Source organism: Aspergillus niger, assembly GCF_000002855.4.
Source record: "Aspergillus niger supercontig An02".
NCBI lineage: Eukaryota > Fungi > Ascomycota > Eurotiomycetes > Eurotiales > Aspergillaceae > Aspergillus > Aspergillus niger.
The window spans coordinates 3,005,030-3,019,109 of NT_166519.1; the positions used below are offsets into that span (position 1 = coordinate 3,005,030).

General features: G+C 52.6%; 5 protein-coding genes across 5 annotated transcripts; 3 read left to right on the forward strand and 2 right to left on the reverse strand.

Moving 5' to 3' along the window:
- Positions 1-451: 451 nt before the first annotated feature.
- Positions 452-3,492, forward strand: An02g12420 (uncharacterized protein; the record flags this gene model as incomplete). Its single annotated transcript, XM_001400333.3, is given in 5 exon segments — positions 452-575; positions 642-662; positions 719-756; positions 818-3,346; positions 3,411-3,492. Coding segments are annotated over 5 exon segments (2,794 nt in total), but the record flags the coding sequence as incomplete, so codon positions are not given.
- Positions 3,493-5,212: 1,720 nt separating this feature from the next.
- icdA (precursor of mitochondrial isocitrate dehydrogenase icdA-Aspergillus niger) lies at positions 5,213-7,083 on the forward strand (the record flags this gene model as incomplete). The annotated part of the gene is made up of 8 exons (XM_001400334.1): positions 5,213-5,275; positions 5,520-5,555; positions 5,660-5,670; positions 5,733-5,766; positions 5,824-5,962; positions 6,018-6,054; positions 6,114-6,610; positions 6,659-7,083. 8 exons carry the CDS (start codon positions 5,213-5,215, stop codon positions 7,081-7,083), a joined length of 1,242 nt encoding a protein of 413 aa, XP_001400371.1.
- A 1,116-nt stretch (positions 7,084-8,199) lies between these two features.
- An02g12440 (hypothetical protein) lies at positions 8,200-10,818 on the reverse strand (the record flags this gene model as incomplete). The annotated part of the gene is made up of 4 exons (XM_059746684.1): positions 8,200-8,418; positions 8,699-8,843; positions 8,944-9,469; positions 9,735-10,818. 4 exons carry the CDS (start codon positions 10,816-10,818, stop codon positions 8,200-8,202), a joined length of 1,974 nt encoding a protein of 657 aa, XP_059603529.1.
- A 256-nt stretch (positions 10,819-11,074) lies between these two features.
- An02g12450 (uncharacterized protein) lies at positions 11,075-12,398 on the reverse strand (the record flags this gene model as incomplete). The annotated part of the gene is made up of 3 exons (XM_059746685.1): positions 11,075-11,662; positions 11,698-12,238; positions 12,295-12,398. 3 exons carry the CDS (start codon positions 12,396-12,398, stop codon positions 11,075-11,077), a joined length of 1,233 nt encoding a protein of 410 aa, XP_059603530.1.
- A 78-nt stretch (positions 12,399-12,476) lies between these two features.
- An02g12460 (uncharacterized protein) lies at positions 12,477-13,696 on the forward strand (the record flags this gene model as incomplete). The annotated part of the gene is made up of 4 exons (XM_001400337.3): positions 12,477-12,599; positions 12,723-12,760; positions 12,816-12,863; positions 13,003-13,696. 4 exons carry the CDS (start codon positions 12,477-12,479, stop codon positions 13,694-13,696), a joined length of 903 nt encoding a protein of 300 aa, XP_001400374.3.
- Positions 13,697-14,080: the final 384 nt, after the last annotated feature.

A 14,080-nucleotide genomic window follows, 5' to 3' on the forward strand; every position in this document is an offset into this window, starting at 1 on the left:
ATAGAATATAAACAGATCAAAAAGATCAATTGGGAGTGCCGCATACACTGAATACTTTCAGTGTTGCTTGGAAGCTAATGATTTCAATTATTCACCGTTATTACTCGCGTTTGCGTTGATCGACCCTTTCCCTATCTCCATCTGACCCGGCCGAGGAAAGCTGGTTGGCACTGGGCCAACCGACGAAGCAAATTAGATGCCTTTCCCCCCCGCTTGTTCGGCGACACTACCCCGCTGTGCTGTCAACGCGAAGCATTCTTATACCCTTTCCCCAAGTCAACGTTTTTACCCACTACTTCCACCTTTTCGACGTCAATTTTTCTCTTCACGCGGGGTCACGTCTCGTATCCGCTCTACGCCGTTATCTGCAAGACCTGGCGTGCTAGCTTGCGACTGGCTTGGTTGCGCACCGTCTTGTCATCATCGTCCATTCTCCGGCACCAGGACAGCCATGGCAGCCACCAACATCAACGGCACCCAGATTGCCAAGAACATCCGGGCAGGGTTGAAGGAAGAGATCCAGAAGATCCAGGAATCGAATCCCCGCTTCAAGCCTAGTTTGGTGATCTACCAGGGTGCGTGTTGCTGTCACAGAGATTTGCCCCGCGGTCAAGAATGAGCTGACAGTGCAAATTGAACAGTGGGAAGCAGATCGGACTCGAGTAAGTCGTAGGCGTCGCGTTGGTGGGAAGGTTGTATAGACTGATTCATGTTTCAGGCACCTATGTGCGTATGAAATTGAAGGCCGCAGAGGAGGTGCGTCATTACTTTCTATCACCGTCCTTCAATTGCTCAGTTACTGACACGCTCCGATTAGGCCGGTATCATCTGCAAGATTATCAACTTCCCCGAGGACGTCACACAGGCCGAGGTCCTCCAGGAGATCACCAAGTCCAACAATGACACCTCGATCCATGGCATTCTCGTCCAGCTGCCTCTCCCCCAACACTTGTCCGAACATACCATCACCTCTGCTGTCGCCGATGAGAAGGATGTCGATGGATTCGGTGCGATCAACATCGGTGAGCTGGCTAAGAGGGGCGGTCGCCCTCTCTTTGTCCCCTGCACTCCGAAAGCTGTGATGAAGCTTCTGGCGGAGAGCGGCGTCGACCCCTCCGGAAAGCAAGCTGTGGTTCTTGGCCGCAGTGACATTGTCGGAAGCCCGGTCAGCTATCTGTTGAAGAATGCTCATGCCACCGTGACTCTATGCCACTCGAAGACCCCCGATATTGCACGGATCGTCAAAACCGCCGATATCGTCGTTGCAGCCATTGGACAGACCGAATTTGTCAAGGGTGATTGGCTGAAGCCTGGCGCCGTCGTTATCGATGTTGGTATCAACTATAAGCCTGATGCCACCAAGAAGTCTGGTTCCCGACTTGTTGGTGATGTCGAATTTGAGTCTGCCGCTCAGGTCGCTTCCCAGATCACTCCGGTTCCTGGTGGTGTTGGTCCCATGACCGTGGCTATGTTGATGGAGAACGTGGTCTCCGCAGCCAAGGCGTACTTCGAAAAGCAAAGAGACAGACACATTACTCCCCTCCCGATCAAGCTGGCCAGCCCCGTTCCCTCCGACATTGCTATCTCGCGTGCCCAATACCCTAAGCAGATTACAAACCTCGCCTCAGAAATTGGCATAGAGCCCCACGAGCTCGAGCCCTACGGCCACACCAAGGCTAAGGTCAGCCTCAGTGTGCTCGATCGTCTGTCCCACCGTCGCAATGGTAGATACATCCTGGTCTGTGGTATTACACCTACCCCTCTCGGTGAGGGCAAGTCCACAACTACGCTTGGTCTCTCGCAGGCTCTTGGTGCACACCTCGGCCGCATTGTCTTCGCTAATGTGCGCCAGCCTAGCCAAGGCCCTACGTTTGGTATCAAGGGTGGAGCTGCTGGTGGAGGATACAGTCAGGTTATTCCCATGGATGAATTCAACATGCACTTGACTGGCGATATCCATGCCATCACCGCCGCTAACAACCTTCTCGCTGCCGCCATTGAGACTCGCATGTTCCACGAATCTACTCAGAAGGATGCTGCTCTCTACAAGCGTCTCGTCCCCGCCAAGAAGGGCGAGCGCAAATTCCAGCCCATTATGTTCCGCAGACTGAAGAAGCTGGGTATCACTAAGACCAACCCCGACGACCTTACCGAAGACGAGATTCACCGGTTTGCCCGACTTGACATTGACCCCGAGACTATCACTTGGCGCCGTGTTCTGGATGTCAACGACCGTCACCTCCGGGGCATCACCGTGGGACAGGCTCCCACGGAGCGTGGCCACACTCGTGAGACGGGCTTCGATATACTCGGTTGCCAGTGAATGTATGGCTATCCTGGCCCTGAGCAACAGCCTGGAAGATATGCGTGAGCGTCTTGGACGTATGGTTGTTGCTACGTCGAAGAACGGCGACCCTATCACCTGTGACGATATTGGTGCGGGCGGAGCTCTTGCCGCCTTGATGAAGGATGCCATCAAGCCCAACCTGATGCAGAGCTTGGAGGGTACGCCTGTCCTGGTTCACGCCGGCCCCTTTGCCAACATCAGTATTGGCGCAAGCTCGGTGATTGCCGACAAATTGGCTCTGAAGCTCGCGGGTACGGAGCCCGATGAGGATCACGAATCCAAGACCGGCTTCGTGGTGACGGAAGCTGGCTTCGACTTCACCATGGGCGGTGAGCGGTTCTTCAACATCAAGTGCCGGTCTTCCGGACTCTCCCCGGACACTGTGGTCATTGTGGCTACTGTGCGCGCCTTGAAGGTGCACGGTGGTGGCCCTGAGATTAGCCCCGGTGCTCCTCTGCCGGAAGTCTACCGCACGGAGAACATCGATATCCTGCGCAAGGGCTGTGTTAACCTGAAGAAGCACATCGAGAATGCTCGGCAGTATGGAATTCCCGTGGTGGTTGCGATCAACCGCTTCGAGACGGACACGGAGGCCGAAATCGCAGTCATCCGCGAGGAGGCCATTGCGGCCGGCGCANAGGACGCGGTCCCCGCCAACCACTGGGCTGAGGGCGGAGCCGGTGCGGTGGACCTGGCCAGGAGCGTGCTGGCAGCTAGCTCCAAGCCTAAGGAGTTCAAGCTCCTGTACGACCTGAACGGCAGCATCCAGGAGCGTATCGAGCGGATCGGCACCGCCATGTACGGAGCGGAGAAGGTTGAGTTCAGCGAATTGGCCCAGAAGAAGGTCGACACCTACACTGCGCAGGGCTTCAACAACCTGCCCATCTGCATTGCCAAGACGCAATACTCGCTCAGTCACGACCCGGCACTCAAGGGCGCCCCCACTGGCTTCACGGTTCCCATCCGGGACGTTCGGCTAGCAGTGGGTGGTGGATATCTGTAGGCACCCCGTCTCAAGTTCTGCTTAGTTTGGATCCATTTAGCTAACCCATTGTGATTACAGGTACGCACTGGCTGCGGACATCCANACCATCCCCGGATTGCCGACGGCGCCTGGATACTTGAATGTGGATATTGACCCTTAGAACAGACCGTCAATCTCTCCGGTCTGTTCTAGACGGTAGATTCAACGTCATTTAGTGCTTAGATTTGGGACTGGTTTTACTTTCATAATGTCATCGATTACTACTGTTTGATCTAGCATGATTTCTTGGTCACGATAAAAACGGGAAAAGGGAGAAAAAGGGAAGGGTTTATTTCAACATTTGGCGGCAGGACTTATACAGGGCCGGTGTTCTCGGGTCACTGAAGGAGGGTCAACTTCAACAGGATTGCAGTGTCTCTTTCTGGCGATATACATACAGACTACTATACTAGAAGAGGATCCGATGTAGAAATTCTACTGTGGAGACTATCTCAATATTGACTACGAAGTACTGAGTATAATTCATTATGATTCTGGGCTGGCGTGGGGAATGGATGAGTCATCGACAGTCTCCGGGGAGAAAAGTGGCAAGTCCGACGCTGCAGCGACTTCGGTGGTTGATGACCCGGCGGAGACGCAGTATCCGTTGCCGCGGGAAACAGCGGTTGCGATCGGCTGGACTGGTCGGAGATTTCTGCTTTAACGTTGCAGATACAGGGATGCGAACAGATTAGCAGAAAAGCAAATTACGTGGGATGGTGTCCGGTGCATTTGGGGTGTGACCATTCAAGTTGCGAGTTACGGCGTTATACTGAGGGGAGGTATACGTACCTGCACTGCGGAGGGACTCATCTTATCTTGATCAAGATTGATGGCGGCGGACATTGAGCAGGGGAGGGAGGAATGGAGAGAGTCTGGAGTACTCCGTAGGCGGGAACGGAATAGCGCAGCATTGGTTGTAAGGAAGAGGGTCTGATGCCACCACGGACTGCAGGTTGACCGGACCCAGTTCTCAATGGAAAAAAAGTAGTGTAATTTCCAAGGGAAGGGAACTTTTCCCCCCAGTCTGAGTCTCTGAGTCGAATAGTCCGGCTTCGGCGACCAGAAAGTCACAACGGTGGGCGGAAAAGGAAGTGGGTGTGTGTCAACTCCAAGCCTTGGGAGGGAACAACCACGCCGGATAAGAGGTGTTGGGGACCCTCCCATTTGCCTTTCCTCCCTCTCTCTCTCTCCTCTCCGTTCTTCCCTCTTCCTCCACCAAGGTCTCGATTTGTCTCTGCGTACTACTTTGCTTATTGCAGGAAGATTATTTCCCTGAGCGAACAGAACGATTTTCCGGGTTCTCCGATCTGCCCCGTGAAGGTCCCTTAAACCAGCAGCATCTCGTCCAGTCCGGCTTAACGGCAGCTTCCGAACTCCACCACCGCCTCCTTCCAGCCGAGAGCTTCACGGCTTGTTGCTTGTCTTTCCCTCGGGTACTCTCTCTCCCTCCCCTTCTCGTTGCCCCCAAGTTTCCCCTTGCAGCGTGGATTGCGATCCTCCTCGTTTCCCCGTACCCGATAAACATGATCCGCTTGGGCAGACTTTCCCCCGGTTCCTCCCACGCAGGCCACGCTTCACTGTCGAAATGTCGTCTGTCCGGTTCAGTTCCGCATTGGCGCGCCGCTCCTTCGCCGTCGCTTCCCCTCCTACTCTCTGCCCCTCTCTCTTCCTCCGCTCGTCGCTTTCTCTCTTCTTCCTCTTCTATTTCTTCCTCTTCCTCCTCTGTCTCTACTCGCTCTCCCAGATCTCTTACTTCTGCCTCTTCCCTGCTCTCCTCTCGTACTGCTTCTGCCCGCTGGACCGGTCTATCCTCGTTGAACCTTCCTCAATCCCGCACCATGGCTACCGAAATCTCCAAGATCAAGGTCAAGAACCCCGTCGTTGAGCTCGACGGTGATGAGGTATGTCTGATGTGAACTTTCCATGTTTTGGCTTCCCACCCCTCTCCTTTATATGTCCAATTCTGCATCTCGGCCCTGCCCCTCGTCGGGATGCACATTTTCGTCATGGCGCATTCTAGACGCGGGGAATTACGGCGGCTGCCGCCTGGGTCCCTGACAGCCAAGCGTCAATCATTCGGCGATCCAGGGCTCAATTGCAGCGCAGGAGGTAGTTTTGACATGTGCTAACGTTGGCGTTTACTAGATGACCCGTATCATCTGGCAGGAGATCAGAGAAAAGGTATGTAGTTGGCCCTACGGCTGCCCCGCCATGCATCAGCTCCAGATGCATTCCTCCCGTTCTCTCCCGCATCTTCACACGCTAACTCGGCCCCGCTTCTATAGTTGATTCTGCCGTAAGTCGATGTCTTCCGATTCTTGACTCATCCATCCAGCCGACTAAGACATTACTGCCTAGTTTCCTTGACGTCGACCTCAAGTACTATGACCTGGTAGGCTTCTTTGTGGCAAGAATTGGTGTTCTGGGGGGAGACTGACAGACATTGCAGGGTCTCGAATACCGTGACCAGACCGATGACCAGGTCACCGTTGAGGCTGCCGAGGCTATCAAGAAGTATGGTGTCGGTGTCAAGTGCGCCACCATCACTCCCGATGAGGCTCGTGTTGAGGAGTTCAAGCTGAAGAAGAGTACGCATACCGATCGGCATGTGAAAGAGGAGTCAATGTTAACCCTTGCTTCCAGTGTGGCTGTCCCCCAACGGTACCATCCGTAACATCCTGTTCGTATCCCTTGCCGCAATCCTTGTTATTCAGTTCAGTTTGCTAATCAACTCTGCAGCGGCGGTACCGTCTTCCGTGAGCCCATTATCATCNCCACCATCCCCCGTCTCGTCCCCGGCTGGAACAAGCCCATCATCATCGGTCGTCACGCTTTCGGTGACCAGTACCGTGCCACCGACCGTGTCATCCCCGGTCCCGGCAAGCTCGAGCTTGTCTACACCCCCGCCAATGGCGAGCCCGAGACCGTCCAGGTCTACGACTTCCAGGGTGGTGGTGTTGCCCAGACCCAGTACAACACCGATGAGTCGATCCGTGGCTTTGCCCACGCCAGTTTCCAGATGGCCCTGCTCAAGGGTCTCCCTCTGTACATGAGCACCAAGAACACCATCCTCAAGCGCTACGATGGTCGCTTCAAGGACATCTTCCAGGAGATCTACGAGAGCACCTACCAGAAGGACTTTGAGGCCAAGAACCTCTGGTACGAGCACCGTCTCATTGACGACATGGTTGCCCAGATGATCAAGAGTGAGGGTGGATTCGTCATGGCCCTGAAGAGTATGTCTTTCCCTCTTAAATGCAACTGAACGTTAGCTAACTGATCAGACTACGACGGTGATGTCCAGTCCGACATTGTCGCCCAGGGTTTCGGCTCCCTTGGTCTGATGACCTCGACTCTGGTCACCCCTACTGGCGAGGCCTTCGAGTCTGAGGCTGCCCACGGTACCGTGACCCGTCACTACCGCGAGCACCAGAAGGGCCGCGAGACCTCCACCAACCCCATTGCCTCCATCTTCGCCTGGACCCGCGGTCTGGTGCAGCGTGGCAAGCTCGACGAGACTCCCGATGTTGTTACCTTTGCTGAGGAGCTTGAGCGTGCTTGCATTGACGTTGTCAACGAGGAGGGCATCATGACCAAGGATCTGGCTCTGGCCTGCGGCCGCAAGGAGCGTGAGGCCTGGGTTACTACCCGCGAGTACCTGGCTGCCGTTGAGCGCAGACTCAAGGCCAACCTCAAGTCCCGCCTCTAAATACCCGATTGATTTTGCATTGATACACTTACGCTAGCGTGACTCATTGAGTCAAAACTCTTAGAATTACGGGTTGCATTTTATGTAGATTTTATGAAAGGGGATGGAGGGGTTGACAGGCAGTTGTTTTTAAAAACACATGTATACTGCAACTGAAGTTTGCCTCCCATGTCTCATGAAACTTGTACATGCCTGAATAATGAAAATACATTACGCAGTCTTCTGGATATTGTGCACCTTTCTAGACTTGAGCAGTCTTCCGGACAACTACGCAGTCTTCTAGACATTATACAGTTTTCTGGAACATTTCCTAAGCGAGCCCAGCAATGAATCTGGATGCCAACGGACCGAACCGTGGATACGAGCCAGTTGTGGTGGCACAACCAGCCCAGTTCTGCAATATCCGCGGGGATTTGACTTTATCAGTATCCTTGACGCAATAGATCTGGATCCGGCCTTGCAACCTCGGGCTTAGCATTTGGCCACCGACGACATCTGAAATCTTTTCTCCTCGTAAAAGGAATAACTACAAGAAAAGATGGCCTCTTCAATATCGAAAAAATATGCCGTTGCTTCCTGCATTCCCAGGCAGTAGACGTCGTCAGTTCACCGCAGCAGGATGTATGCCCTGCCCGTGGGAATCGTTTTCCTTTGCCTGGCGACGGTCACGGTCGCGTTGCGACTGTATACGCGATTGAAACTGGTGAGGAAACCGGGATGGGATGATTTGTTGATTGTGTTGTCGTTGGTAGGCAGTATACTTTCTGAATAGTTGATATGCAGTGCTGATATGATGTGATGTGTTGAGCATAGGCGACTGATGTGGTGTTCTTCGCTTTCCTTGTCATAGGTACGACGATGCGATGCTTGCATGCTATATCTTGAATGAACGATAAAAACTAACAATGTATACAATAGAAATCCAAAACGGCCTCGCCGAAAACGAAGCAGATCTTGCTCCGGAGGTGGTGAGGAGGCAATTAAAGGTATACTCCCCCTCTATACTACCCTATTTCCATACATGATATAGTTGCTAACCATGAAATGAATTTAATCAAGGCCCTCTGGATAACAATCCCCCTCTACAACCTAACCCTCACCCTCACCAAGTTATCCCTAATCTTCCTCTACCGCCGCCTCTTCCCAACCCACACCTACCGCATCCTCCTCATCCTCACCCTCATCTTCGTCATCATAACCGGCCTCTGGATGGTCCTCAGCACCTTGATCTTCTGCATCCCCATAAACGCCTTCTGGGATACGTCTATCCCGCATACATGTCTCCCCGAGGATGTAGTATGGTGTCTGAATGCCGCGTTCCAGATCACCACTGATCTGATACTTGTCGTGCTTCCCTTGCCCATCCTGGCGAATTTAAATCTACCAAAGAGGCAGAAAGCCGCGCTGTTGGTTATTTTTGCATTAGGGTTTTTGTATGTCCCCCTTGCCCTCTTATCTTATAACCCCCATCCCCCTCTTTCTTCCATCGGTATAGGAAAGAACTAACGATGGTAATGGTTACAGTGTCTGCGCAACAAGCATCGTCCGTCTATCAACCATCGTCCATCTCCTCCGAGACCCAGACTTCACCTGTATACTCCCTCCCGTACCCTACCCTATACCTCCAATCCATACTAACAAAATGATGAACAGCAGGAAACGGCCTCGCCGCAACCTGGTCCTTCGTCGAATCCAACGTCGCCATAATCTGCGCATGTCTACCCCCTCTGCGCCCGCTCCTCGTGCGCATCTTCCCCAAACTAATCCCATCACGAATGCGGTCCTACCAGAGAGACAAAGACTCCAGATCAAACAGCAATCCCAACAACAACAAAGCAGCAGAAGCAGCCGCAGGCCAACCACCACCAACGATAAGTAAATCTCGGACTAGGAAGTCTCTCTCGAAGAGAGGGTCGAGGAATGAGCCGGAACATATCGATTTTGATTTCTTGAGTGTGTATGGGGCCGGCGGGAATATGTTTGCGCCGGGGAGTACGGTTTCGACGAGTGTGTGGGGGGATGCGGGGAGTGTTAGGTCGGGGGTTGAGAATGGGAATAAGGATGGGGATGGGAATGGGGGTGGAGAGGGGGATAGTGGGGGAGAAGGGATTCAGATTATGAGGGAGGTGAGGTGGGATTCTGTTTCTGTTTCGGGGTCTGCGGAGGGGGCCAGTCATGGGACTGGGGGTTGGGGGAATGTGGAGGGGAGGTTGTCGGAGGGGACGAGGAGGTCGAGTGGTGCGCCGTTTTTGCATCCGCAGTGGGTTGGGGGGAATGGGTTTGAGTGGTAGTGTAGTATGGTATGTGTTGGTGTATACCCTATTTTGATGTGTGGATGTACTGTAAGGACTGCATAGTAGGTATCGGGAATCATTATGAACTAGCGCTACCTACTAGTGTTGATCAAGAATACTGAAGGAAAACTACATGACCCATCACCTCTTTCTAGTTGCCAAACCAAACTATACCGAGTCTGTCCAATCACTTAAGAACCCATTCAATCAAGTCCATCCTCTGAAATGCCAGTTTGAGCATGCTGTGTCTGATCACCTCCCTGGTTACCAGGTTGCTCCTGTCTAGTTAGCTACTGTAGAAGAGCGGACCAAATATAACGGGCTGATGAAAATGCAAATACCAAAAGACACACTCACCTCGGTGGTAGAGACAGGAGTCTCCGATGATCCTCCCATAATAGCAGCAATAGTACCAAGGCCCTATTCTTAGGGAAGGATCCACGTCGCCTTCGAATAACCGACCCCGGCGATTCGGTTCGTCTCGATGCGGCACCCGCCTCCTCCCAAGGAAGTTGTTTCCAGTGTCTCCCGAAGTTGCAGCTTCATCTTCCCCATTCGTCTGAGACCGGGCTTCTTCGACAGATCCAGAGGTTGAAGAGACTGCGATATCTGAAGCTCTGTTCTGACCTGACAAGGCTGCATGCCCTATTTGGACTGCTCGATCTCTCAGAGATGCCACGAATTCCTGGTCCGTCTGATCAGTCCCGTTCGTCGGGAATGCCTGCGTTGCTTGAGACGCTTGCTTTGCCTTGGATCCCTGGCCTAAATGAGACAAATCATCTAGAGGTGTTCCCTCCTCAAGCTGCACCGAAGGATTCGAATGACCTGGTGATTCTGGAGGAGAATTTGCAGGTGGATTCGTAGGCGGAGGAGTATCCTGATGAGACGGGGGATCCTGATCATTCTCCTGAGTCTGGTTATCCTCGTGAGTCTGATTGTTCGGCGGATGCGGAGTATCATGATCGCTCTGATTATCCCGACAACAGCACAGACACTTACACAGCTTCCCCAAACTTTGAGAAGAGAAGCACAATCCAACAAACGGACTAACATTCAAATTTGCCCCAAACGGCGGCTGCTCAAGTTTAAACGAGGGGTCCAGCAAGATAGAATTCGCAGGCAACTGAGCAGCAAGCCCCTTGGGAAGGTCGGATGCACGAGAAGAGGCATTGCTGTCACTTCTCTCAGACACGCTGCGGTGGTAGCTGTCGACGTTCTTGTAGCAATGATGGCAGATAACGTCGTATTCACCTACTCGTGGAAAGCAGTTGAAGCTAGCGGGAAGCATAGCCTCGTAGAGCGAGCTATTGCCCCAGTCGAAATCGCCGACTTGGATCCAGGAGGGGAGCTCGTCGAGGGGAATCAGAGGAACGACCATGTAGCCTGGTCGGTAGACGTAGAAATTGGGGAATGGTTGGAATTTGGTGATAGGGTGGGACATGCGTGCTATGACTGTAGTGATAATGCAGATTCTTGGTTATCAAACGAGTGGATGGTGTATCAGCGATAAATACTGGGTATGAGAAGGAGTACAGTAGAGGAGTTTTTTTGGATTGATTATTGTATATGCTTAGTTTGGGTGTGCCTTCCCGGAAGTCGATGTGTTGGGTGTGGCTTCCTGTGGATGGCTTAGGCCACTTTGGATAAAGCGGTAAGGTGGACTGGATATCAAGTATCTGTATTATCACTAGTTTCCATTAATTAGATAATGGGCTGTAGGTCCCGTTTTTACATGTAAATCCAAGATCAGGATTGAGGGCTGCCGTTGCGTTCATGCAGATCACACTCGCTGGTTCCAGAACCTGCGGGTATAGCTGGATGTTGTCCGTCACAAAGTTCTTACAAGATTGAGCAGTATGGCATTCGATAATGAGGGCCTCCGTATGCTTCAAATTTGGCAGCCCAACGTTGTACCAGCAAGGGTCGGAAACGCAAGAACCGTCACCAGGCTGGTACGTATTGATCGAGCCAGCAAAGTCAGACCAGGTAAAATCCTCCATCATCACAGCCGAACTAGCATTGACAGTTCCAGACCGGGAGGCGCCTTGGTCGCTATAACTCTGAGTCACAAAGATCGGGAACGTCACGTTGAAGACTCTAATATTGTTCCAGGTCACATTCTTGACGAGTCCGGTCCCTCCGCTCCATGACTTGAAGCGTGCTGCGTAGAGCCCATCGACAACAGTCACATCGTCAAAGCGGATGTTGCTGATATTGGCGAAGTCTGTGGGATCCTTTCCCAGCGATCCATGCTCATGCCGTGAGTCTGGTAGCCGATGGTGTTTCTTGTGAAAAGTGTGTCGTGCGAGTCCGCGCCTACTGCAATCGCATCGTCGCCGTTGTACATGATACTGTCGGTGATCTGGATATTGGTACCCTCAACATCGAAACCGTCAGTGTTGAATGGGAAGCTACCTGTCGAGGTAGCGTCGATAATAGCGTGGCTGACTGTAATGTCTTGTCCATGCAGTTTGACATTCCAGGCGATGGGCTTCCTAGACCTGAAGTATTTCATAGTGGCTTGGCTAGACTTGAAGCTCATGAGATGCGGACGGTTATCGATGCCTGAACTACCTGCAGGGTTCGCATCCCACCACGGTTGTCCGTACGAGTCAATCCAACCATTGTTCACGTCTTCAGGACCAATCCAGTCCACTTTTGGTCCTTCTAGGGTAAACCATGTAGAAGTACCGTCACTGACTATATTCTGCACCGCAGTGATATTCTGTGGCAGATGCAGGTTGCCGTGCATCCGGATTTCCACATTGCTGAGGTTGGTGGCGGTGATCGGCTGAAAGATGTTATAGTTGACACCCTCCTCGAAAATAATAACCCGAGTCAGTCGCGCATTGTGCAAAGGCCTGGGAGACAGCAACCCGAGTCATCAGCCATTCCATTCGATGCCTGGTATTTGGACGGAACCACGCATTGTTGGCTCCGAGATGCTCTGCTGGAGTGTGGAACCCCGTGGACTAGTGAGGAGGAAAGAAGAAATAGGAATGATGCCTTGAAGACAGACATGACGATGCGTGAATAGCCAGTAGCTCACTGAATAACCAGTAACACTTGCATACGTACCCTTACTTATATTACAACATAATGTTGCGCTCCCGAGGTTCAGGGTCTCCAATTGCCATGCCATTAGACATGACAAGCGTTCGGAAATTTGCAAATCTCTCAGGTCCATTAACCGGGAAATTTCCTCAAGAGGCCGCGAGTAGAGTATGCGCGAGACCTGATCGGCGTATAGATCAACCAAGACAGCACCGCGTTAGGCTGGCATTGGTGGAGAAATTGTGACAGTTAGCCAAGTGTGGAGAGCTGCCCAGACAACAGCCAAGGTAGCTTCCTGCTTCCCCGGATGTTCATGTAATGAATGAAGAGTACGTGAAGGCCATATTATGAAATAGACCCAATACCTAAAACATGAAAAAGTAGATTAAATGTCCCTGTCAAACGAGGTGAGAGCTGGTATGCTGCAGGGATGTATGTGATGGCGCCGTGCAAGTGTGTTTATCCGGGGTCACATGGGGGTGGAGCCGGGCATCGAAACTTCTCCTGTCAGTCAGTGTCATAGCTCTCTTGCTAGATAGCTATTTCTCTACTATCGCGTATCACTCTATAGTCTTTCTTTACATGTACCTCACATCTACGTACCTCCAATCAGCTCTTTTCTAGAAATGACTGCCCCCACACCCAAGTCGGCGCTCGCGATGATGCCGACGCCCAATATCCCTGCGTCCGAGGCTGTCGGCCACTGCCAGAGTGTCGCAATAATCGATGCTCCACTGCAAGAGGTCTGGGATACTTTAATGGACACCTCTACCTGGCCATCATGGAACAGATTCGTCCCTGCCGTGACTATCCGAGAGCAGCCCGGATCCGATGGGGGCGATCTCTCCCCGGTCCTCCAGGCTGGGACGAAGATGACTTATCACGTGAACATGAAGCCGACCAGCTCGTCCCAGCCACAGCGCGCACAGGCGAACAATGATACTCCATTGGTCGTGACGGAGTGGGATCCGCCCAGCGAGAGCAAGAAATCCGGTCGCATCGTTTGGGTTCTTGATGCGCAGGCGCAGGGACGCATCATGTCCTCACTGTTGGCGGCGGAACGAGTCCATGAGTTCGTGGAGGTTGATATCCTGGACGCGCAGGGACAGACGAGGCGGGGGACGGAGGTGCGCAACTGGGAAGCGCAGAATGGAGCCCTGGCGTATGTGGTTCGCTGGATGGTGGGGGCACAGTTGGAAGTATGCTTTGAGGCGTGGTTGCAGGATCTCAAGGAGTATGTTGAGAAGAAGACGACGCGGGAATGAGATGAGCTATCTAGGGTCTGCCCCTTTACTTTGTACATAGTAATTATACGAGCTTAAATGGAAGTCTCCTTGCTGGAGCGATTGGGCAGGGGGGATTGCATGCTTGGTAAATTGAATGATATCCCTGAATTCGTATCTAAAGTCTCTATTTTCTAGTATTGTTTTCGACCCTCAAGGTCCCGGCTGAGGTAATCGCAGACCACGGATTCCGAGACAGCCTTACAGCCACAACTAGCGTCGGCCCCGTGCGCGCTTGGCACGGCGATGTGTGCTATTCCAGAGCCATCCACCGGTTCCGTGCAAGGTCATTGCGTCGGGAACCGTTCCTTTAATCCCGTATGGTGAAGTGAGATATCAGATTGCGAGGCTTTGCTCCCGACTCGC